The sequence below is a fragment of the Cephus cinctus genome, unplaced genomic scaffold (genome assembly GCF_000341935.2).
Source record: "Cephus cinctus unplaced genomic scaffold, Ccin1 Ccin1_scaffold0265, whole genome shotgun sequence".
Lineage (NCBI taxonomy): Eukaryota > Metazoa > Arthropoda > Insecta > Hymenoptera > Cephidae > Cephus > Cephus cinctus.
The window spans coordinates 148,208-174,139 of NW_014332976.1; the positions used below are offsets into that span (position 1 = coordinate 148,208).

A 25,932-nucleotide genomic window follows, 5' to 3' on the forward strand; every position below is an offset into this window, starting at 1 on the left:
AGATACAAAACGAGGATCTATTTAGAACGGGTTGTTCAGTCTAACGATCATGTCTCATTACCTTAGTGAATCGCTCGACTCGAAGAGGAGATTTCCGATAAAATAACCTTTTCAGTAAGAACAAATTCCGGACTAGGTAAAATTCTCTTTCGAGAGAAAACCAGATCTGTTATTTATTCTCTTACAGTATTTTCAGCTTAGACTTAATCTGCAAGTTGATTTATATTGATTGGAACAAGAGGATGCACGAAGAGTAAAGTTAGAAGGAAGATATTGAAGAACTACAAGTGTTTAAATGTTTTCCTTCACTTACATCGCATCGCCTCTGGATGTTTAGTTTATCGATTGTATCGTATTTTCCTAGCACTCTTTTTCTTCTTCTTTTCAGTCTTACTCGTTCAGCCCTTCAACAGTGGCCACTTCAAAGACTTTGACGGATATGTTAACGAAGAAAAACTCTCACCGTAAAGATAAGACAAACATAAATTTCGTTTTCGTTCTTTTTTTTACTTTCCAAACTCGACCAGAATGGAAAAGTTTCGTTGAACGTGACTATAACCACGAAAGTTACGCCAATACTGATTCGAATTCCTGAAGAAAATCGTTGACAAAAATATCAAGCACGACAGCGAAAATAGTTCGGGAAAATAATATATTCTGTATAATGTAATTTTACATATATATGGATTGATTTAGTTTACATTAAATTACATGAAATATATTACTCGAAATGGGAATTCATCTATCTACAGGTACAGAGAAATATTCGCGATGCATAATATATTAGGAAAATTTCAAGTTTATTCGAGAAATGGCATGTGTCTGAAACATACGTTGGCTTTTATTGCAGATAAAAGCTCCAATTTACAACAGGATATTATCTCTGCACCCTTGGGGTTGCTCCAGGGCATTCTAGGCATAAATAAGTCAGTCACATATCTTCCGGCAGTCGCGAAAGGTGCATTGCTCTCAGGTCTCTTGAATGCGAGGAACAAATTTGCTAAATTAGAAGAGCGTGACAACGACGGTCGTCGTTCCTGCACTAGCCAACTCGAGAGCCGTGCGTCGCGGCGAGTTGAATTAATAATTCCACGACCCTTTGTCAGCCGGAATTTTCTTCCTCTCTTTCCGAATTAATTTTACTTTCCTCCATTTCCGTCACGCACGCCTGACTCAAAGAATAAAGCAGATTCCACCTTAAGAAAGTAAACCCTCAGACGCTTTACCGTCTGAAAGACTCAAAGTCTCATCCATAAGTATATTGGGAGACATGAATGGATTTTGTATACTCAAAATATATCCAGCTGCCAGTTCAAAATATCAGGCTTTAAGTACTTCAGAATCCAATACGTCACTTGAGCCCACCAAATTCAATTTCACGCCGCCGATGCTATTTAAGTTGAAAAAGTGATATATGAAAATATCAATTAAATTGAAATTCCCTATTTTAGTTTATGCTTGAGAAAATATATCTATAGCGGGGCATGCTTGATACTGGGTTACATGAAACGTCTGGTTCAAGAGGTACGATGTCGTATCCGCCACATCCATCAAGGTGGATGAGACTACGTATGCGTTGTCGTAGGTGGCCGTCCATCGTATGACGAAGACACAACATAACGGACGCGAAGGTGAAACACTAAATGAAAGACAAACTGCCAGTGGCGAGCAACAAAATTGTCGTGGCATGACAACAAACTGTCCCAACGCTATGGGAATCCATATTGACCGAACGTCTACTTCGACCCACGTGTCAAAATACAGACACGTTTTTCGATGGCACTTTCGCGATTGGGTTCAATGGATCAATGGACAAATTCAATGTATCACTAAAAAGTATCGAAAAAGACAGAGCAGCTATGAATGGGCGCGATATAAGATTCAGAGATACCTTCGCGTTCATCCAGTTTGCTGCTACGTGCTGTATAACAATCGCGGCACTTTAAAACGCAAGTAACATAAATTACTGCTGCAGTACAATCGTGCATTTTGCTCGGTAGCACATTAGAGCAATGGGGGTCGTGCTAATTAATCACCAGTTGACAAATTACCAAAGCTCGCATTTTGCCCGGTACCTGAAGCAGTTCTTACTCCGCGCGCATTACGTCTTCCCTTAGATTGGAAGATGTGGACTGGGTCGAGTATGCGGCTAACGGAGGATTAAGATGTGTTGGGATTAGATCCTTAGCGATAATATTTCAAGAGGTTGAGGTAAGCAAAACCGTTTCTTGATAGATTAGGTAACGTAACCTGAGTAACACCGGTGAGTTTATGGGAAGCTACTAAATTCGGAAGTACCCTCGTGTATAGAGAGCAGGACGGAAATGAAGGATTCTGTAGGAACATCCTCTATACATTGCTCGCCGTGTAAAAGAAAAAAATGCTTCGAACACATGTGATCGTGTGGTTTAGTAAGAGGGGGTTTCGGAATTTGTACGTATGTGGCGTCATTCGTGGGCGCGGAATGCGACGTTAAAAGGGCAAATGAAAGAACCCATTATCAAAGAGGACAATGGTCAAGCGTCGAGGAAAACGAGCAAGGAATCGTTCGCTCATTTTGGCGTGACAAAAGGGTGAAAAGTTTTTACGTGCGCGCTAGGACGCCTCCCTTCGTCCAGTGAAACATCCATTAAAGCTCTGAACTGTGATGCAAAGAAAGATGAACATTAACTTGGTATTGTCTTCCGGCGGTGGGTGGGTATAGTGTCACGCCGGAAAGTGGGGTTCCGGGGGGTTAGTATCAGTGAATGTGCAAGATGGGGAAAGGGATGATATAGAGGAGCAATGTTTCGCGCGATTAAACACCAAAGGAAAAGGGAAGAAGGAAGACAGGTGCGGCACACGGGGTTCGCAAAGTACAGTCGGGCGAGTAAAAAAAAAGAATTCCAAAGAAGGTTTTAATATGAAAAATGTCTCTAATTTATTACGATAATTTAAGTCCCCTACCCTAAAACCCTATAGGGAAAATTGTTAAAAAATTCTGGTCGTGCAAGAAAAATAATGATTTCGTAATTCTACGTGAATGATAATCACAATATTGATTGAACTTGACTTTTTTGTTTATAAGGTATATTAATTACCGATTTTGATAGACTCTACTAATTAACATGAATTTCGTACATTTAACGAGACTCATGTTGATCAAGCAGTGCTTGATACATCCTGTCGAGAATGACGCTGCTACTGCAGCAGAGAGCAGCATATTAATTCGTGCGGATTTTATGCTCCTCGTGGCAGCAAATAGCATAGCGTGCATATATTTGCGCAAGGACATTAGGTTGCCCGTATATCATAGACTAAATAAGAGACATCTCGTTATCAATTTTGGAAGTATATAACGTGAGCAATATTTTCTGCCTAAAAAGACAAAACTTTGAGGTTGAGAACTCCAATAACCGGATTTTTAATTATTTTTCGAAACGATGATTACGTATTTTGACTGATAATTAATTCATTTAACCAGATTTCGATAATTTCAGTGATTGTATAGGTATGCCTACGGCTTCATGTTTTCATTTAGTTTCGTATTTTATGATGCCCCGGGAAAAAGCAGTAAATTCAACATCGGTTGAACGGTTAATGGCAAATGAACCTTTTACATTTTTTTTTTCATTTATCAATATTATATGAGTTTTTAGCTTAACACGAGATTGCCCAAGAAAGTCATTTTGACTGCTTTTTAATTTCAATTAGAAAAACAATTATGTATATAATGACACAATTTCTTAGAACTTTGTGACTTTTTCTACAACATATAAATGCGTTTATTAATAACTGTAGTTAGCTCCCCCCTCCTTCATTTCCGGTATATATATATATGTGTGTTATATCTATATTGCCCTAAATTCCTTATATGACCAGTTCGGCTCTGTATTGAAATAACAGTTTTCATTTTTTTTTCGATTATCATCATATGATAACATACAAGTACATGATAAATTGTCGATTTGGGCGTATACTTGATAAGTCGCAGTTGCACAATAAGCTAAAGTAGTACTTGTTATTCGAATCTTTATGCAGTAATACTTGTTCTAACAAGTTGTTTATTTTATTTCTTTTGCGCCCTAAATTCATGAAAGAAATGTCAAATAGAAGTATATAACTGTAAATAATATGAAAAATATTAAAAATTAATTTTAAACAAATTTCTTTACACATTAGGTATTCTTTCACAATGCAGTCATTTTGACTGCCTTGGGCAATATAGGTATATACTAAGTTTCGGTCTTTCTAGTGTTAATGCACTTGGCATCAAATATTCTCGTTTGTGAATTTATTATTTTTCATTTTTCATTTTTCATTCAGCGTGGAATTCTACGATAGTGTTTAAGCGATTCGATAGTCGAATATTTCGTTTCCTCGATAATAGAGAGACAAATGATAGGAGTGTTATGATATGTCCTTCTAATAGATTTTGAGCTATTTGAATAGCTATTTGAATATGCCTATTGCTGTAATAATAACATGATAAAACGAAATTGGTAATAATAAGAAGAAAAATAAAGGTCATTCGAATCCTCGACCTAAATCGATTTAGTGTTTATTATAAATGGCATTCTGGCCTCTTTTAAGCCACACTTCGTACCATGCTACAGGATTTGATTAATGCAGAGGCAGCACCAAGTCTGAAAGCATTATAGTGTCTTGGAATCTCATATATATTCTTTATATATTCGTTTCTTCTTCCCCTCTACTCATCGTCTCACGCCGACCATCTTGGATAATCGTAAAAAAAAGTAAAGTATCCGAATAATACACAGAAAGTGATTAATCAGGTTTTACATCCCCATTAGAGTCAGACAAAAGTCTTCCTGCTTACAATTGCAATTGTACGATGACGACGATCATGATCATTCATGATTCAGTCGATCTTCGATCTCATAAAATAAACACCGCAAACAATGACTTTTAATAAATAAAATTTCATTCTTCTTCGCCTACAGTATCGCTGTTCCCTGTCCTCGGATGTTGCGACGATTACAGGGCTGCCCGTACAGTTCTTAGAACTCGCGCATTCGCCAGACGAAATAAATAGATAATAAATTGAGGCACGAGAGACAAAAGTGACGTATTAAAAAGTAAAATGAAGAAGGGTATTTCTCGAAGACCAATAAAGTACAATAAAAGAAAAAGACAGAGCTTTTATCCGATGGCAAACGTAAGATGACCAAGAGTGATAATTCGGAATGATGAGCCACGAGGGAGGGTGACCAGACATCCAGCTTGCAGTTCTGCTGACTGGCACATGTTCTTCAGGGTGGATTATGGCTTTTTGCAGCTTCAGGACTGACATATAAATACTGGCCCAAAGTATTCCCAGCGAACAATTTACCAAAATAGAGAGAGACCATTAGCCTTAATAGAGTTAAAGAACAGCAAGCTCGATCAGTCATTATTCCTTGCTTTCGTCGCAGCTTGACGCTGTACGTTCACGACCTCAATATCAAAATCAATATTTCACGACAGATCACGTGACTGACAATTCATTAGTTAAATATATCAAAATCATTACCGTGACAAAATCCGTAATTATCAACGCACAAGCGACCACTAAGGCCAAATTTGGTTAATATCATGAAAATACTTCAATTTTATTAAAGATCAACGACATTCGATTGAGTGGATTCCTCGATCTTTCATTTTGAAATTTTTAAACCATAACGACCATTACAAAAACATGAAATTTAACAGGAAATAGAAACCTCACGGACAAACACATCGATTTCAGCCAAAATGCATTTCGGTGTGGATGCACTCGAAGTACGTTGAAACGACTAGCAGCTACTGTCTACGTGGCGAATCGTTCTTTTGCCAAGAGCACGGTCACTGACCACGGAAAATACTTACGATTCGAAAGGAGCAGCTATAAATTCCATTTGTCCCCTTGAAAACGGTAATGCATCAAGCATTCGAAGTCCCACGTACATAAATACATACGGATGAACCATAGACACATGTGTATGCATATATACGCGCATGTTAAATCGTCCCTAGGATGTTTAATGTATATGACTGTACTTCCGTGCATTATACCGGCGACATAACTATCTAGGATCCAGTGCACAACAAAAGTTTATTTCTAGCACAGTTTAGGTACAGCTCTACTACGTCACTGTTCGCGGAGTTTCTCCAGCGAGGACTGTCTTTGCAGAAATACCATGAGAATTGCCGTAGGAACTTTGCAAAATCAAATAGAAAGTTAAATGAACTTGCGAAATCGGAAACAAAATCACGTAGGATGCTCTATAGGATATAGTCCTCCTGGGAATCGTTCGGATGATACAGTTGAATTTGTACCCTACTTTATGTGTTTTATGTCGAAGCCAATCTATGAATCATTACATCATCATATTGATCCCACATCCCTTTGGCCATTTCAAATCTTCAATCACCCAGATAGAACACGAGTGCCAATCCGTAGCTGTATAATCAAGGCAGGGATGTACTGGGCTAATACCTATATATAAACCACATCGTCCTTGCATTATGAGGAGCATAGACCTACATATATTGCATGTAGAGAGACGCATCATGTAATGGGTATAATATGTTATCTGCTGACCTCCGGAAAGCATTGTACTACCCTGGGAGCGTTTAGCGTTCTGGTGCTCATTAACGTAAATGTTAGGTCAGCGCAAAGCAGTGGTTTTCCATATTACGAACGATTGAAAATATTTTTTAAAAAATGAAAGATTTATTTATGTAAATTTTTATCGTGTTTTAAAATGAGTTATGTTTCTGCTATCAGGATTCGCTGTTCCATCGATATGTACTCCGGACGTGTAATTGGGATGGAATGACTTTACATGAATTTTTCATAGTGTCGAGTTTGAATAGCGGAATTTAGTTTGATTATGGAAAAGTATTGCTTAGTTGGGTATTATAATATAATTTGGTTGTTTGAAACGCCGAATGTGTAGGTGTACTCGGCCGATGATTTATACTGGTAATTATCGTGAAATTGTGATAGTATAGCAAACGTGTGGCAATTAGCAGTTAAAATTGAAACTTCGACACGGGGATTGGTGGCGTCCATGACATCGCGGATCTACCAATCAGCTCCCGAACTATAATTGCTGACACTAATTGTGTGGTCATATGTGCCGTATCCCAATCCGATCCATAACGAAAGTTTGGAAATCATACGTCAGTTGGCACTAACGTATTGACGCTTCAGATACTCTGAGTGATATAAATTTATGCATGCCGTCATCGAGGACGTACGCGAGCGATGAAATTTCATCGAATAACTTTCACTTCTATTTTCATTGAACAATATGCATGAGAACAAACTTACGTCATTCTGCGCGAAAGTCGGCGTGATCGGTCCATCGCTGGCTTCCCACTTGTCAGCAATACGGATCGTCTCTGCCGTTTTCTGCTGTACCGATTTCGTTTCGTCAAGCAACGTCAGCTCGTAAAACTCTTGAATATCTGTAAAAGTCAAAAAGACAGCAAAGTTATATTGTGAAGAAGATTTCATAAAAATGTATGAATTTTGATTTTTGCTTGAGTTAGGTTCTTTATAGATCGATAAATCAAGTAGACAAGTCAGAAATATTTTATAAATAAAAAATTAGCGATTTCCTTGGTTAATTCTCAAGATATCATCGACAACACGAATCATTAACTATGAAACAGTTTGCCGGCTTTCTGTTCGCACTCAAAGGCATTGATAATGTAGAAATGGTAGTGGTTAGTATATCCTTAAACGTCAAGTTAACCAGTTTCAATAGCTTAGGAGCATTTGCGATAAAATGAACCATGCAGTATATAACGTGTTAGAGTCCAAGACTGTAGATTATATATCAACCCCAACATGTCTAACGTAGGTCACCTGGGTCTCAGGAAGCTGTAACTCCCTGACCTACGAAACCTTCCTGCGGATAAAGCATTTCGCGACAATGCAACCCACGGCTGAGGCACACCATATATCTACATGTACAATTCCTCAAAAGAAAATAAATAGGCATGCCTCTAGCGAACTTTTACGAGATAAAAAAAGCTGGAAAACACGAATGGGTCCAGAAAGTTATCACCTACTGGAAATCTCCGAGAAAATTATCTCATTTTATTTTCTTCATACGCCATCGTACGTAAGATTACCTCAAATTTAAAATACTAATTGACTATTAAAAACTCTAGAAACTGAATTTGAATAGGAGAACAGTTGAAACTAGTAGGGGCTACATTGTTCGACGGGTTTCAAAATAAAAGAGCTCGAGACAGTTGACGTTCTCCGTTTTAAATAAGAGTTCAATTCCATCGCGAAAATCCACCCCTTGATAAGGTTGATCGTCAATTCGCGAAAGGTGGAAGGTACGAGGTTGCCGTTGGTAGAACTGTCGATGATGTTGAAATTGAAGGATAAGCCAGACATCAGAGAGACATGATTGAAAGTGCTGCAGTGGGAATCAGATTCTAAAAGTGCCGTAATAGGGCTGAAAGTCAATAAGGGTTGTTAGAAGATGGAAGGTTTGGTTGTGGTTCATCGCTGATACTTTTTTTCTCTCTTCCTTTTATATTAACGTAGGCACCAACCGCTCGCAGCCTCCGGCTACTGTTACTCAAAGGAAGTCTTTCGACGTTGAGTAACGAGCCAACGAACACAACGGACTGCCAGGTATTTTATGAACGGAGGATACTAAATGACCTCTTAAATTCTATGATTTTAATTAACGACATTACTCTTTGGCATTGCCATGTGCTTCGAGGTACTTATTTTCTTTTGACGTTCAGCCAGACGTGCGTGAGAGAATGATCTTGTTTTAACTCTTCCGGCTTACTTTTATTCTCTTTGTATTCTATTATCCTCTGTACTATACAGATGCTCAAGGTAGCTTCAAGATTTCGAGTGTAACGTAGTAATTGCTGGGGACCTAGTAGGAAGCTTTTGGAAATCTTTAATTTCAGTGGATAAAGCCTGAAAAACTCTCGTTTTACAAACTCACTCACCGAGGATGAGTGGCCTTTTCCTTCAACGGTATCTTCTTTCAAATGATTCGACGTCTCGTATAGACTTACACCTGTCGATGCTTTTGTGGCTTCGACGTGAAAGCGCGAGGTCAAAAGACACACCTGCATATACATATATGTATATGTGTATCTATGGTCTAAGTAAATTATTATCCCGCAAGAAATTTACTTTGATATACCAGAATATACGCAGAACCTTGACGTAGAACCAGAGCGTAAATCCGACTGTTTTAATCGCGTCTGTATGAGGACAAAAAAATTATTTGAGCATTTGTTTGTTAGAGTATACAAGGTACGACAAAAAATATAAACTCCATTTGCTTTGGAACTTTTTACTAGTTATTTTTAGGTTTGACATATAAAGCCGCTTTACATGGAATATTATATGCTAAGTAGGAAGATCATTAGGATGTTCTGCGTGAAGTGAGAAATATGCGTTGGAATGTACATAGTTCGGTAAGGGGGAGAATATTATTGCATTATGAATTCTTCGGGGTGCGGTTAGCCCTCCGACATTAATATATCAAACATTTTCGTATTTTATTTACTGAATCGCGGTTCATACGATATCACGTAGGTGGATATTTGCTTCGATGTATAAATTTATTACAAAAATGATTCGCTCATTCGTATTTACGTGTGCGTGTTGAAACGTATACTGAGGATCCTTACACGCATAAATATATTTGTATAAATATATTTTATATATACATGTGAATAAAATATCAGTATCACGATAGGTCTTTATAATGCTTTTAAGGTAAATTATTCCAGCAATTTCACGACGATATCATTTTTCATGTAAATTCAATTTTCTACTCGAGAATGATGCGAATATTGTACTCCGAGTCTGGTCGCGTCTCCAATTCCTTGGCTCCATAAAACTTTACGAACATCTAAATTTCCTACGGCGACCATACACACCACTGAACTGCATTTATAGAGCTCAAATATTTATCTAATGAATCCCTTTGATATATTGCCGCGGTTGAAGTAGGTGCACGTTACGTGAGGTTCCTATATAGAATCCCTTTACGTTACATGAAACAGGATTGATATACGATGCCAACCTACCTACATGAAAGGTATATATCAATTTCTAAGTTCTAATATTGCTAAGAAAGTATAAAGCGCATCCTCAAAGTTAAATTAAATTGCAGCATCAGTGTGCGGATACATCCGAATAAAATGATGACGAAATAATTTGAGACAGCTCATGCGTGAGATCTCACAGACGGTACTAACGAGTTCTTTTGTCGAACGAAATGTCGCTCTTAATGTAGTATACGTAGAGTCGAGAAAGTTCTAACCGCGGCATTACATACGGAGCGTAAAGTTTCGACTTTGCAAAACGAGAAGCATTGCGCCTATGCCGTTAGCCGAGTGGTAGAGTTCGAAATGTAGCAAGAGGATGGAGCGTGGTTCGATCCTGACTACAGGAAGAGAATGTACCGGGATAGGAGCTCTATAGACGTGAAGTTTAAGGGAAGCAAATTATAGCGGGTACCAACGTCGGGAGTCACTCTCGAACTTTCCTCGTCGTTGCAATTTGAACGAGGTAGACCACTGTGTGACTGAACGTGGCCACCTCTTTGCGGTTCGTTTCGCAATTAACGACCATCCTTCTTCCACAAAGACTCCGCGACGCGGTTGATTCTGTGCCAATAATTAATGTACACTCTGGGCGAAGATTTACTTAATTACTAGCTACGAACAGTCGCTACCGACCGATTGAATAGTTTTCAAATTTTATTTTTCTTAACGAAATTCAAGATAATACCAACACAAGAGAGCCGAATGATATCGAGGTGTGATCTTGGCGAATGTATCGTTCACCAGACTCTGTGATATTAGTCAAACAGAGTAAGGGATTGGGGTGTACACCTACAACGCGTCAAATTTCTTATGGCTCACCGTGGGCAAGAAATCTCGAGAATTCGTACGTCTCTAAATGTGTTTACGAGGGTTGGAATTCATTAGTGAGACGAGGTGGTACCTTTGTCGCGTCCACAGTGTCAACCCCAGTACACAATGCCGGACGTTCATACCCTCGATAACAGTCCAGTTCTATTACCGTCGTGACACTTCAACGGAAAGCATCGATTTCGCCGGGCAGTCACTATAATTTATCTATGTTATTTCCATACAGATATATCTTTTCTATGTATAGTAGCTCTATCGCTAGAGTGGATATTACGCATTTAAAATTTACTCGAGAAAATAATATAAACGCCAGAAGAAACGTATAAGTTTTATTCTCAAGGCAGAGCAATAGCGAAGGAGTTTAATCGTTTTCACCCGCAAACTGCTATTAAGCCAGAAGCAAAAGGAATATAACAATTCATACGGTGCGCCAGAATTTATGAGCAATAACGTAGAAAGAACGTAACGTTTCTCGCAAAAATAACCATGTCTTAACGCACGTGTCTTACTATGGTGTATCGTAAAAAATGGCGTAAAAAGAGACGTATAAACCAGAAATGCATATTGTCGTAAAAAGAAGTACTAAGAACTTTTGTGGAACACTAGCCTATTCGCTCTCCTAATGCCGAGGATGTTAATTTTCATTGATTTTCTAATTACTCACACCTCGTCCGAACGAATATGTCGAATGGGTAAAGCCTCTTGGATTCTGAAGCTCTGCAAACAGTCCTGGGAACGAGTGCATGCCATACACGTGTATGTATTTCCCTCGTGTATTGTTATTCGCAACCCTCTCTTGGCCCCTACGTTACACTTGGATCACGGCGTAACTAGTAACTCCTCTATTCTGTTGTGCTACTATTATTTCGTGTAAACGCGTTAACCCACATCCCCAGCGAATTTTTTGTTGTCGCTCTCTATTGTAGTTCGCCCGGCTTAATTCGTAATTCGCAATTTTGAATTTTCGTGTTTGCGCTCGGGGCATCTGGAAATTATGTCTCTGCCGTCTACGATTGTTTAGGAAACTCCAGTTGGAGATTATTATTGACTGAACCGACGTCTTCGAAAATATATTGCAAATTTCGTAATTAACATATCTCATGGGAAATAATGACCAACTGCCTAATCTATTGTCTATTTAAGACTGGACCATGTGTCTGGAGTTTAAACTTCAATCTGAACGTGCAGATGACGCTTGCCTAATACTTCGCTCCCCTATCCCGTGGTCCAGTGTCTCGTCAAGACAGCCGCTTACCTCTTGGATTATTCCTTTGTGTTACGCGGAACAATTACAAACTTTACTTAGAAGTTCACAATCTCCTCGAGACAGTGTATATATTGTGTTATTATTATATCCGATCGGAGAAGTTTCATTGACAATGATAACGAAAAATTATTCGTGTGTAAAATTGACTTTGAAATTGATTATTAAATCGTTTGTTTTATTATACAATTTTGATGCATTCAACTTCATGATACAACTACACATCGCGAAATAGCATTTCAATCAAATCTAGATGCATGGTTAACAAATTTATATCTACAAATTACAAGTAAATCATGTTACTTCATTAACTGTTCCCGGTAGGGTAACTTGCTCAAATACGCATTGCAATGTCGTTCTGCATTGCAGCTTAATTTCATTGCATTAAACTACAAAATTGTTCGATAGACACCAACACAGATGCGATTTGAAATTTTAATTAATTAATAACCTGAAGATTAATTGAAAATTGTATATATCTAAGCGATTATGTAGCATTGGAAAATTAATATGATACATAAGTCAAGTATTTTTCTGAATCAGGCAAATTTTTGTATGATCCCGATAAAAGTAAATACGACATGCTAAAGAGACGCTTGAGGCTCGTATTCCTATATATACGTCACTGTGTACCCCACGTAACAATGTAAGAATGAAATGCGTAAGGGGAACCACATTGTTCATCCCCGAGATATGGCGGAAAGAATGGATGCATCGGTTGAGGGCTAAATACACAGATGTCGCGGTCATTATTTTTCAGCCGGCATAACGAGTGCTTTACAGCGACAGCACGCGTGACTGCGTAAACGGGACCTTATTAATTATTATTCCACGCGGGCCAGTGTTTATTCTACCTCGAGCACAGCTCTGCTTACATTATGAATGAAATTCTCGTGAACATCAAAACAAGAGGCAGCACGTATAACAGGCGCGGGAGAGAGAGGGGGTGGGGGATGAAGCCAGAAAAAAAAAAGCGAAAATAAAAAAGAATTGAAAACAATCAGTGCTAGGAAATTTCATAGTGAGTCGATTACGTGCGTCAGCGGTTGAAAAATGAAAAGGAAGTGAAATACCGTATATTTTAGGGAGGGAGATGTTCATTGTTCCTCGATGTATTTAATAACATTTATCCTATTGTGGTTTCTGCGAATGGCGCATCGTTTAATAACGTGAGTCACGTTTAAAATGAAAATTTTACACTACACTGTAACCGCGCTGTCGATAGAATTTACGCGCGCGAGGTTTTTATAACGGGCAGATTCTTAAACGACTGCGCGATTAATGCTGGCGTCCTATGCTGTTGACGGCACGTAATTCTCGCGAGCCTTGGAAAAATTTGCATGGCGCGTCGCGACGAAAAAAAAAAGAGTAGAAAAAGTTGAGGAAAAAAACGGGGATTATACACGTCCGCAATTAAAATGGAATTTCTTCTCGCCAGACAGCCTATATCTGGTGGATGCAGTTATCCGCGAAATATTCCTTTTTCGTGAATATCCTCGCTCTGAAGGACAAAAAAATATTAGACGGACACATATGCTCTATGCATGCATGGACCAGTACTAACCCTTTTCTCCTTGACTCAACGGCCCGTAGACGAGTTTCATTTTTAATCTGAAATCCTTTGTATCTGAGATTCAACACATTCTCTTGGACGGTATTCACTGTGTATAGCGAGGACAGTAATGACAGTACAGTAATTGTATTTCGAGTATCTAGTCGCAGGATGCTGGATGCAAAGGACTCAAAGGGATGAAAGTACCGTAGTAAAGGGAGAATGGAATGGACAGTCGACTATTCTCCGAGAAACATTAAGATTAACAAAGTGCAACCAAGCAAAAGGAAATTCCACGACTTTCTTGTTAGAATCCTCATCGAGATATCTTGGACCTATCATACCAGGTGGTAAGAGGTAAGATAAATGATAAGGCCTGTATAGTCCGTCTCTTGGGTTCGCAAAGACGAACCATTTATCACGCCGTTCATATATTTATTATCGGCTCCCCCTCCCGCCCCCCCCGCCCCTTTTCTGTCAACTGCAGCGTGGGGCATTTGATCATCTCAACTTGGAACATATAGATGACACCAATATTATACCATACCGTTATATACGAGGATCACGTGAAAATTTCACCAAAATCCACGACTCCGTTATAGCCATAAATTCTTAGCAGCCCCCCGCAACAAGGACCACCTGATAACAAACCTCTAACATCCCCAAACATCGATTTCTAAACGGCCATAAATATGCCAATTGTAATGGAATATTTGGTGAAAAAAAAAAAATAGGGAAAAAAAAAAATTGAAGATCTCAAATTTGCATTCGTTCAGGATCCTTTTTCTCGTAGAATTTCATTTTTCTTGAAACGCACCCAACGCCTTATGGAAACAGCACATCAATAAACACGACTTACCACATATGCCACAAGGCAATATGATTCATATTGTCAACCGGATCCCAAGGGTATTCCACCTTTTTTTTCACCATATAGGAAGACGAATAGCACTTGAAAGGAGTCTGACGGGACAATGGAGATGGACGTAAGCGGAAACTGAAAGTGATGCTCGATGGATGCCTTATGGCTGCAGGTAGAAGGATAGGGATCCTTGAAGAGCTTTCGTATCTGTACTTGTCCATGAACACGAAGATAAAATGGAGCTTGCGGATTTGACCACCTCACGTTGCCATTTTGCTGAGATAGCTATAGTACGCGCTAAGACTTTGCCAGATGAGAATAGCCAGCCAATCTACGTATCTCGGCTAGGGACTTTGGCTGATTGCGAGTGGGCCTATTGCCGACCCTCTAAATCTAATGGTCCCGGCTTCCATTGCCCAGAAATCCAGAGATAAATGATTCGAGACGTGTCTTGGTTGTTTATTGATTTTAAAGTTCTAGCTACAACTCAGCTTGTACTGACGCATCTTGCGAACATTAAAGTATTTGAGATGGAAAATCTCACAAATCTGTCAGAACAGTATCGATCGACCTGAAGAAGTTATCAGGATGCTTTGAGAGCATAGTAATAACTTTACCCTCAGCCTAACCTAACGTCACTACACTACATCCTGCCTCAGGAATATTACAACACACAGTTTCAGCTTTGATGAATGACTGAACCATTTAAGCAATATGTTGCAAGTCTTCAATTCGTCAAACGCTCCTAATACTTATTTGATTGTGACCTCGTCACGTTTCACGTATCCGGTCGAATTTATTTGAGATTATTTCGCGTGAGTGATCTTCCAGTTTTCCTCTTTTTATATGATATTTTATCAAACTTCTGCACCTGCTTTGCGAAAACGTTTAAATTAATTCTACCGCAGGCTTCTTACCAGGAGGCATAGGTGTTCTAGAGCTGTAAAACAGCTTTATTCTTGGGTGAATGAATCTTCTTCTCAATTGAGTGGATATTTCAAATTGTTTACAGACGAACAAAGAGTCGTCGTTATTATATCTTAGAATTTCTGGGCCAAGATGAAGCAATGTCTGAAAACAAAGCCAATTAATATCTCAAGCACCATAATCGGGTTTCCTTTGTTCGTTTGGTATATCGGTATACTAGAAAAAACAAGGTGGTTACGTGTAAGTCATGTGATTAATTATATTTCTCATAGTTAGATCAAAGTTTTGGCATCCCTTACACATTTGTCATATTCGGTATAATCTCAATAGACTTGAATCGCATGCCAATGGGGATTCAAAAATTTTCGCATAAAAAGGACCATAGTAGTTCGAACTCGGTCATATTGCACCACAACTCATTCGCGGTATGCAATATGGATTTGTGTGTCTAAATGTGGATTTCAAGATAACGAACTCATGCAGCATGACGTCAGTAGGTATAGTAGAACCGTGCTTAGCAAATCGCAATTAACTGTAAAAGCTGGCTTGAGCTGGATCGTACGATGAGAACAATGGTGCGCAATAATCTCGCTAATGTTACGGTATAAGGATTGGATCTTGCATCGCCTCTGATATAGAGGAACGAAGAATACGTGAAATTCACTTCAGACGCAATAATGCACTTCTGTAATTCAGACGAAGTCCACCATTGGATCCGTGTGGATTTTCTTGAAAATAAAAATAAATGGAGCTAACGAGTGGCGAGTGTAGAGGAAGCTTTCTATCGCTTCTTTCTCTCATAAAAGGTTCGCGATCGAAGGTACCGTAAATGCTTTAGAAGAGCTTCCTGCTGTCCTTTTAGTGGTCTTTGGTGTGTTGCAGGTACAATGGACACGAAACGTATATGGTATATGGAAGATGTATATAATACAAGAAAGAGGTGGTATATTAAGGTTAGCTACATACAGCTAGATAAACCACATAATCGTATTATGACGTTCTTGCGTGTAGCTTGCAGAGTCAATTCCCTAAGATGAAAATAGTAAGGATCAAGGAAGTTTATAGGGAAGTATTGAAGCTATACGTGTTGATAAAGGGGCAGGTACAGTGGATAAATTTCCTTTGTTCCTCTTATACCTAGAACTGTAAAGCCTGACAGACAGACTGGTAGTCAGCTATAAGAACGACAAAGGAAAGCTTTTCGTCAATGCTGCGTGAATCTTAAGACAGAAATTAACGTTCACTACGTTTTGGAGCACCTGATAGAAATAGGAAGATAATAGCGTTAATTTCTGTCTAGATTGAATTGTAACTGAGAGCTGGTTATGAATGACGTTTGCCATTGTATGACACTTTCTGTATTGTCGCTATCATGTGGTCGGAAAACATATAAATAAATCTGTTAAATGTAGGTTACCCACGTTTTTGTGAAAATTATTTTGATATGTGAGCGGGTGGACATTACATAGGTAATTAGCCACTGGCGAGCTCTGTACAACAGTACACTCTTGTATGCATTTTTCTACTTTAATTTATACTACCCTCAAAGTCAACCTTTCAGCAGGATATGCACGAGGAGAATACGCAAAAAGCCAACGTAAAATGCAGTAACATGGTTTTACGACTTCGCGTGCGTTGATTAAAAACCTAGGGGCTATTAACACGCTGAACAACGTGAAACTATTATTTTCAAATTAAAAAAAAAAATATTCGTGTCATAGGCATTAAGGTTCAGAAAATTACAAAAAGGCTTTTTCTCATAAAATTTTTTAAACGTAATTTTTTTGTAATAAACTTTTTTTTTATAAAAAAATTGCACCTGTATTACTCTGACGATTCCAACACATGCCTGTATTACGTGCGCTATTAACCAACGAGACGCTGTAAAACAAGAACCGTGTTACCGCAAGTTTGTAAATGGCGGACGAAGATTACGGCTCAAGATAATAAGAGTTTGTACATTGTTCAAGAAACCCTAGTTCATTATTGTAGCAGGAAACATACCAACCACCAGGAAACAAATTACAGAGACGCAGTAAACCACGACTCAGTTAATTTTTTTTTTTTTTTTTTTTTAAATAAAAAACTCATCCTTTCCAGCTTTCAACTATATGCTACGTGAACATATATATGACAAATATGGATAATCAGTATTTATATTGGAGTTGCATAACATACCCTAGGTATATAACATTAATCCCTAACAAAGTACTATGAAGATGATATATATTTTCCGAACGTGTTTCCACATTCGATAATAAAGTTTAAGATGATATCGGATATTACTAGCTGCTTCGATACGAACATGCTTTTAGCTTTAAAACCATATAATATCGCCGCGATGTGACTCTCTGCTGTATAGAAACTATTTCGTACCTGGGTCGAGCGTGTGCTCGAGTAAATGGAAAGAATACGATATGATGGAAAATCCCTTAAAAATTGTTTAATATCATTTGGAGCATCTGACATTTAAAATTTCGTCCTTGATCCAGCATGGTATGATCAAGATGATCCGTTGCTAAATAGAATATTGAAGAACTGTATTGAACGTTGCTTAAAAATTTTTTATACATATACAAGGGTAGGATGGAAGATCTGATTTATCCAAGCATTCATTCAGCGACGCCGTGTCTGGTACCATTAATTTCCCACGCGTCAACGTCAGACTGAAAATACGAGTGACAGATCTTCATGGCTGGACCGATCGCTTGTCACAGAGTTTACCTGAAGGACAAAGGAAATAGCTTCGTCGAGTAGACACAACAGACAAACAGACCAGCCTATACGCTCGACATAGTCGCAAATGAAACATACTCATACGAGAGAAATGAAGGACCTGATGCGCCACGTGGCAGAAACAAAGGACAAAATGTCGTAACATATTTCAGCTACATGACGCACGTTGGACAAGCCTCTATTGTCTTGGCAACATTACGTGTGTAGCTATGAACTTCGTTTCTCGGACAATTGTATCTACGTACAGTGAAAACTCCTTGATAAATAAATACCGTTTCAAGAGAACGTAGAAATTCTCGACATACTCTTGAAATAATTTCATGTATTATTTCCAGTAAACATCTTTTTCTTCATGTATTTTTACAGGCCTCATATATTACAAGTATCAGAATTTATCAGAGAGCGGTTGTATCAGAAACTTCTTTCAAAGAAATTTGGTAAACGTAATTTTGAAATTTTTGTGAAAATGGTCATACCGGGTTTTCCTTTCTTCCGTATACAGCATTGTTGGATTACGACGTAACGTCTAAAGATGTATTGAAAATTTAATCAAGCGCATGAAAAAAAAAGGAAATTTACTCAACAAGCAATATTGAACTACGTATTTTTATACTATTCAAAATACTTGAAAACACGTATTAATACTTCGTGCTATGCTTTATTCTGATTAGGACCTAGAAAGCCTATATGGATAATAAAAAGATTTAAATCGGTACTGGTATATGGAATCTGTTTTCACGCTTAGGTACGTCCCGATTCTAGTAGAAGGTAACTGGCTCTTTGGTCACTCAAGGAGAGCCTCCCTTCAACAGTGCACGTGTGTTCCAGTGACATGACGCAGGCCTATTCAACTACTCGTAAGAGGTAGGAACACACACGTGAACCAGATGCTATGCTATGCTCTGTCTCCGGGACAATGAAGCCGCATGCACAAAGCCCGCAACTAACCTGTACACCGCACGACACACATCGCACCAACAGACCATATGCTCGGCCCACAGGGGATGTTTATGATAAGCGCTGCAACTTGTTAGCACTCACAGGCGCGTGACATCCTTTTAAACTATCTGCATGGTGGCCTTTTATTTGCGTACATTATATGTATATATTCCACAGCATCCTGAAGAGGTTGGAGTTCTATGCTAATTCTGACATTTGATAAGTGTAACATCGTGATAAGTATTGCGAATTAAATTGAATTTAATGCATCTGGAGAACGTGATATATCAGATGAGCCATTTACATTTAATATATAAATGTAATATCATATGCAAAATATTTATCGGATAATACGTCACTACATGAAGAATAGTATGTGTTTATCCCATGATCCCTAAAAAGTTGTGACTTCAGGATTATTTTTATTCGAGATGAAAGAAGGTAAATATAAGAACCGATACGGATAATGTTCTGAGAATGAGGGATGCTGACAGAGGTACATATGGAACTCGTGTAAGTCATCTTCAAACGAAAATGGTATTGGATCGCTTTCGCGGAATGAGATATGTTTTTGAAATATAGAAGCTAGATCGCTTTTAAAAAATTCATATCGCCACGGAATGTAGAACGGCATATTCATATATGGGATTTAGTGTACACAAGTTTTCGCTCGGTTTCGTGTTTTAATACAATTTTTACACGGCCGTGAGTAAAGTTTATCTACAAAGTTCGATTTTCAGTGCGTAAAGTGTACACACATTATATTCACATTATACACAGTATATCAAATAGTACACTTTACGCACTGAAATTCGAACTTTACACATGAACATTCCTCACGGCCTTGCAAAAATAGCGCATGCAACGCGTGCGTCACTGTTTTTCACTATACGCACTAGTTGCACTACTATTCCGATCTTTGGAGTAAAAGGAGTAAAAAGTTGCGATAGGATTGATGTTCTTTCTACTGCAAATGTTATAGGTCAAATGGAGCATTCCAAATAGAAAATGTTGATTCGCGCTAGCTGTGTCGGAAAAAGCAAATAAAACTTTTTTTGCATCCAGCAATTCCAGGCCGTTGCAGCTTCGAGTCTTCTAGTTCTGTGCTGTATAAGCTAATACATTATCATGAATTTGTAAATTTCACTTAGAAAATGCTTCGCCAAATCGAAATGTTCGGCCTCTGTTACAAAGTTCCATGGATCTAAATTTCATTCAAAGAGCAAACACACATAATGGAGACCATACGAGTCAAGAACGTTAATATCATACAATTTCCTTTGCTCTTACTTCGCCCAGCAAATATTTTCATACGTTGAATTTTGCTAGCATACGATGCCATTCTATACTGTATTGACAATTGACTAATAGAGCACGCACGGCCACAAGATTAATTTATTAAATCAATTCAATACAATCTATTGTTTTAGGATCGAGTAAACATTAACCGTTCAGGTGTTCGTCTTATTCGTTAAGTGTATTTTTCTTATCAATAGAGAGGAAATTGTTCGTATACTTGCGTGGTACAAGTATTAGGCAGGAACCTACGAGGTTCTACGTGTGTCCACAAACACAGTCGCCACCCTGTATAATGATATCCTTCGAGCCAGTGCGCGTGCACTCAAATTACGATTAGAACTAGAATATTATGTAATAGTATCGATATACCTTCTTTCGAGGGAACGTATCCGTGAACCTCACAATAACTGCCAGCGGGTCCAGCAGCTCCTGGTGTGTCAAGGGTGAATAGAGTATTAGCTGAGGATGTGATGGCGTCATCTGGTGTCTGCATGAGGCTCGTTGCCTGCGAGATTGGCTGTTGCTGATGCTGTTGTTGCTGATGTTGTTGCTGCTGAGCGGCTAGAAACTCCTCGCGACGACACTTCGAGCAACGACGCATCTCCGAGCGAACGCGCAACAACCAAACCATACCGAAAAGTGCCATAGCAACCTCGAAAACGGGAACCTTCGATGGATTCTTCATGCTCGTAGAATCACAGTCATTGAGACCCAGCTCGCTCCCGCGATACATTCCCAATCCTCTTAATTCTGGCTTCGTTGGCACCCCTTATTCGGCGATCCCTTCCAATCCCTTCTACTCGTCCCTTTTCAACCCTCTTTCGACACCACCCAAACACTACAGCCAGCACTCTCGGTTACTTCAGCCAAATTAACTGGCACCTTTTATCGTCGCATTTCGCTTCGCATTTCGCTTCGCATTTAGCTAGACGAGCTGCGGCTGGCCATACTTTGTCAGCGCTACAGGGTCATAAGCTTCTTTCTGCTTTTTACGGTTAATGACAACGTGACTCCGAGTGACGATCCTCATCCGTGAGCTTAGATTGATCTCGATCACCGTGATTTTCAGGATCATCAGCTTCGACATTTTATATTCCTCCCATTCGATCCCCGCGCGCTTTGTTTCTCAAATTTGTCAATGTTGTACCCCACTAACGTGCCTTTCTACAGACAATTAAATTCGGATCAAGGTACGCTCGTGATTACGAGAGGGTCACTTTTCGAATTAATTTCATTGGCTTTCAATGGTCTTGTATTTTCTGGAATGGAAGTAGATCATTTCATTCCGTTTCATGAACCATTCGATTCTCCAAAATTATCAGTTAATTGTTACTAATGTCCGTGGCGTTAATTTATGGTTTCTTGTAGTCTTGATCACTGACATCACAATTGTTCTTTAACTGTTCCATCACTTTCCAAATATTATTTTTAATCTTGATGTTATCTTTGAACACATTTGTGCATTGATTTATAAAACAATAAGTTGGTATAAAAATACAAATACTTTGCCCCGTCATTCAACTTGTCTTTTAAAAGTTTTTAGCTAATCAAAGTTATTGTCCACGACAAACATAAAAATTTCACACCATCAGGCGTTCAAATTTGTAATCCCAAACGGGACAACAAAGAAAAACTTTGTATTTACAGTTATACTGCGAGCATATTTCTAGTACGAATACTGAATTGTCAAATTCATTCCTATAAGTTCAATGTAATATCACACTACGGTTCAAAAGAAACACTTCGATTTCTTAGTCACAAGTCACAGTGGCAATTTCGCGAATAATTTCACGATACAACAAAGTTCAGCTTGATTCGTACCCAATCAATCAGCAGCAATCTCATCCCCATCGTCCTAAGGAAACAACACGACATGAAAAAGTAATTAAGCAACCCTTCCACTGTAACCGGCAGGAACTTAAGTAATAATCAATCTAAAACAAAAAGCCTAAAAAACTAGTCAGACATTCATTCGCAAACGAAACTTTCCTTAGCACTCTATAAAAAATTCAGCTCCCTTCATATCTAATACGTATCTGCCTAGTACACGCTATACGTTAAACACACGCGAGAGGCCATAAATTGTAACGAGAGATAATTATCCAATTTTCGAGTGTCCAAAGTATATACTTCGATAAAGCTTGTGTACACACCATGTGTCGACTAATGTGCACACGTAATTAAAACTGGAGTAAAATCTACTCCATTTACCATTAAATTTTGTATCGAGCTCATTATTGGATCTATGAAGAGATTAATATCACTTGACCACCCCGAATACATTCTATGAAAAAAAAAAAAAAAATGAATTTCCATACAATACGACATATAAATATAAAGGATACTGCGTGTACTTGAAATATTATTGATAGAAGCTATACTATACAAAGACTTTTGCTTATCTCTGTACTTCGTTTTATACGATAAGAGTATTCTTGCATATAATACAGACTATACGTGACGTCAGGTATTCGATTTATTCGGTGCTAAAGCACTAGCGTCACTTTCCACTCACGGTCACCGACAAAGCACCAACATCGCCTCGGAATCTCCGTGTTGTGCTTATGCATCCAGGCGCATTTACAATGCCGCGGCGTTACCGCCAAGATAACCGTAACTCGAGTGAAAATCCTCGGGCGCAGGTAGCGCTGGCAACGCGAAAGTTAAGTGCACGATCCACGATGTAGTACCATGCGCGCGAAGAATTTACGCTATGCAACGATAAATTCTGCTCCGTTCACGCCGATATAATAAATCGTTGCCGTGAAGTCTGGGTATAAAGAACAATTCGTTAAACAACCAGGCCTTTGCAATAAACTCTGCAATTGAACGGGAGTTGATGTATGGCAGGATGCATCCATATACGTATATATGGATAGATCCGTGTATTATATATACGTAATATGTCGTATATAGATCAGAATCGATTGTCGCCAAGCCGGATATCCATTTAATGCTCGTGTTCATAATCGTGTCATCGAATTTACTTGCTATGTGTCGTAAACCACGAAATATATTGTAACGTCGCATACACCAAGAACGTCCATCGAAAACCGCTAATAATTATAACAATGCATTTTCGATTTACAACTGCTTCGCTCCTGAACATTTTATGAATCGGTAACTGCATAATTGCGCAGTCCAGTGCGAATTCCCTTGTCGAGGTTATCGGACATTAAATGTGTACACATGCTTTATGCCCTTTTTATTTTTACTCTCGAGTACCCCTGTGTTAACTCTATCGGATATTTAACGACTGGTGCGATTAGCACTGGAAGAATTGGACGAAGTGTACCTGACACCCCTGACAGGGTGAGGTATAAAAAAAACTTTGAGAAAAAAGGATGTTTTCCGATTCTACTCGGAATTCGTTAATTATCCTTCGCTCTGACGGCGACCAATCCGACGCTGTAAGACCGGTTTCCTCACTTATACGGAATTAGTTTTACCTATATATTTCGACTCTTTCCTATCTTTTCGCCTTATCTCGTCTCTCTTGCCCGCCTCCTTTTCCTTCATTTTCCCGAGGGTGAATATTGCCTGCTTTTCCAGGCTCTTCGGAGAGAAGTATATTTTCGTAGCGTCGATTAATTTATCGGCAGGTTCCCAAAACAAGAAAATTTGTTTCCAGGACGAGTATGCATAAAAAGTGAATACGACTAGGCATATACAGTTGACTCCCGTTGAGTGTATGTTCGTTAAATGTTTCGTTTTCTTCGAGTCGTCTTCCCCTACACACACAAAAACGTACACTTAACGAGAGTCTACCGTATACGTGTCAAACATTAACATGGCTTACCAATGTACATTTTTCGTAATGGAATATAATACGAAAAACCATACAATGTCGAAATGTGCTGTGGCACCATTATTCCCCCCCTTATTTTCAATTAATTTATAAAATGTGTACTTGAAAAACATCTTTTCTATACAGACGCGTGTATACGTCTGTTATGACACTGACTTTCACGTGATATCGTTTTCAATTAAGAGAGACGTGCAAGATGAAAAAAAAAAATAATGAAAAAAAATTCAGCCGAAAATTATGTAAGAGAATTCATCTTTTAAAGTCGTCGGAAAACTCATCACTTTATCCCTTGATAAATCTCTTCGACATTTACATATCTTTGATAACCGACGATTAAATGGGTTCACTGACTCGCATAAACGCATAAGCATAGTATTTCCCAGAAATAAATTAGCTATATATGTATATCATTAACCTAAAAGAATTACGTAATAACTTCGTTTATACCTTGCGTTATCATCATAAAACATGTATCGTTTTATTATACCCCTCGCTCTATGCTGACTCTATTAACACTGTTTATAATAATGGGTGGAATAAAATTATTCTCCTCCAACAAGTCAACAATATTAATATTACATTGCCATCATGTATGTAGTATTTTCTGAAAATTCTCACATTCCTTTATCATTTTACACTGATACAATTTGCTTTAGCGTACCTTGATCAATAGTTGTGATAACACGATCGATAACTACTGTAATCTTTTAGGACTGTGTTCTATACACAGTACGTATACATATACGTACCATACGTATGATCGACATCAGCCAAAAAAGCAAGTTTATACGAATACTTGCTAAATGATACTCTTTGACAGTTATCCTAGTGTAAATAATTTTTCCGCCTAACCGGATAAAAAAATAACAGTACAATGCATAAGAAGTATGGGAGTACGAAAGTACTGAAACCAACATATCCCGTAAATAGAGATATGAATATATGAATATCGTTCGACGTACAGTATATACGTTTTGAATTCATTGAAATCTTCAACGCAGCCACGAGGCAGAATGTAATCAGCCGACTTAGCAGTGAAGGGTGTAGACATAGTCACGTAAGATAACTCTACGTGGATGCCAATTATAATAACCAGCTACACGTTCTGTAACCAGGAGACAGGGGGGGGGGGAGCCGACTTAGCAGTGAAGGGTGTAGACATAGTCACGTAAGATAACTCTACGTGGATGCCAATTATAATAACCAGCTACACGTTCTGTAACCAGGAGACGGGGGGGGGGGTCGGAAGGGGGAGGTGAGATTACGGTCGCAGATTCGTGGTAGGCTTTCGAAAGCGGCCGTAAATCGTACGAATCCCGTCTGATCTCCGTAGTGGATGCGTGCTACGAGTAGCAATGCGAAGTGTTACTGGAACGTACAAGAGACAGAATATAGGGAGGTTCGGTTAGATAGGGAAGAAACGGGTAGTCGAAAATCGCAGTCAGTTACGAAACATCGCAATACTAGCTGTGGATGCTGGAGCTGCAGTTGTATAACCTTGCTAGAGCTACTCAGCTGGAGTTGGACCAATGGTGCGAAACTAATTTACTGCACGAACTAGCCACTAGGTATGTAGATAGATACGTAGATAAGTGTATATATATACATATATGGTGACGTATTCTTTTAGCTCGACACCGATAACG

General features: G+C 38.7%; 1 protein-coding gene across 14 annotated transcripts in view; it reads right to left on the reverse strand.

Annotated features, from left to right (window-relative positions):
- The window catches only part of LOC107265960 (disks large 1 tumor suppressor protein), a 167,760-nt gene extending 145,686 nt beyond the window's left edge, over positions 1-22,074 (reverse strand). For 3 of the 14 annotated variants that reach the window (XM_015735940.2, XM_015735946.2, XM_015735945.2), the window contains exons 1-2: positions 20,848-22,069; positions 7,298-7,434 (exon numbers count right to left, since the gene is read on the reverse strand). In XM_015735940.2, coding sequence (XP_015591426.1) covers positions 7,298-7,434; positions 20,848-21,211 — 501 coding nt within the window. In that variant the 5' untranslated portion in view covers positions 21,212-22,069. Of the gene's footprint in view, positions 1-7,297; positions 7,435-20,847 lie in introns of all 14 variants that reach the window. The other 11 variants (XM_015735939.2, XM_015735937.2, XM_015735936.2 and 8 more) reach the window with 8 other exon arrangements.
- Between the last annotated feature and the right edge of the window lie 3,858 nt (positions 22,075-25,932).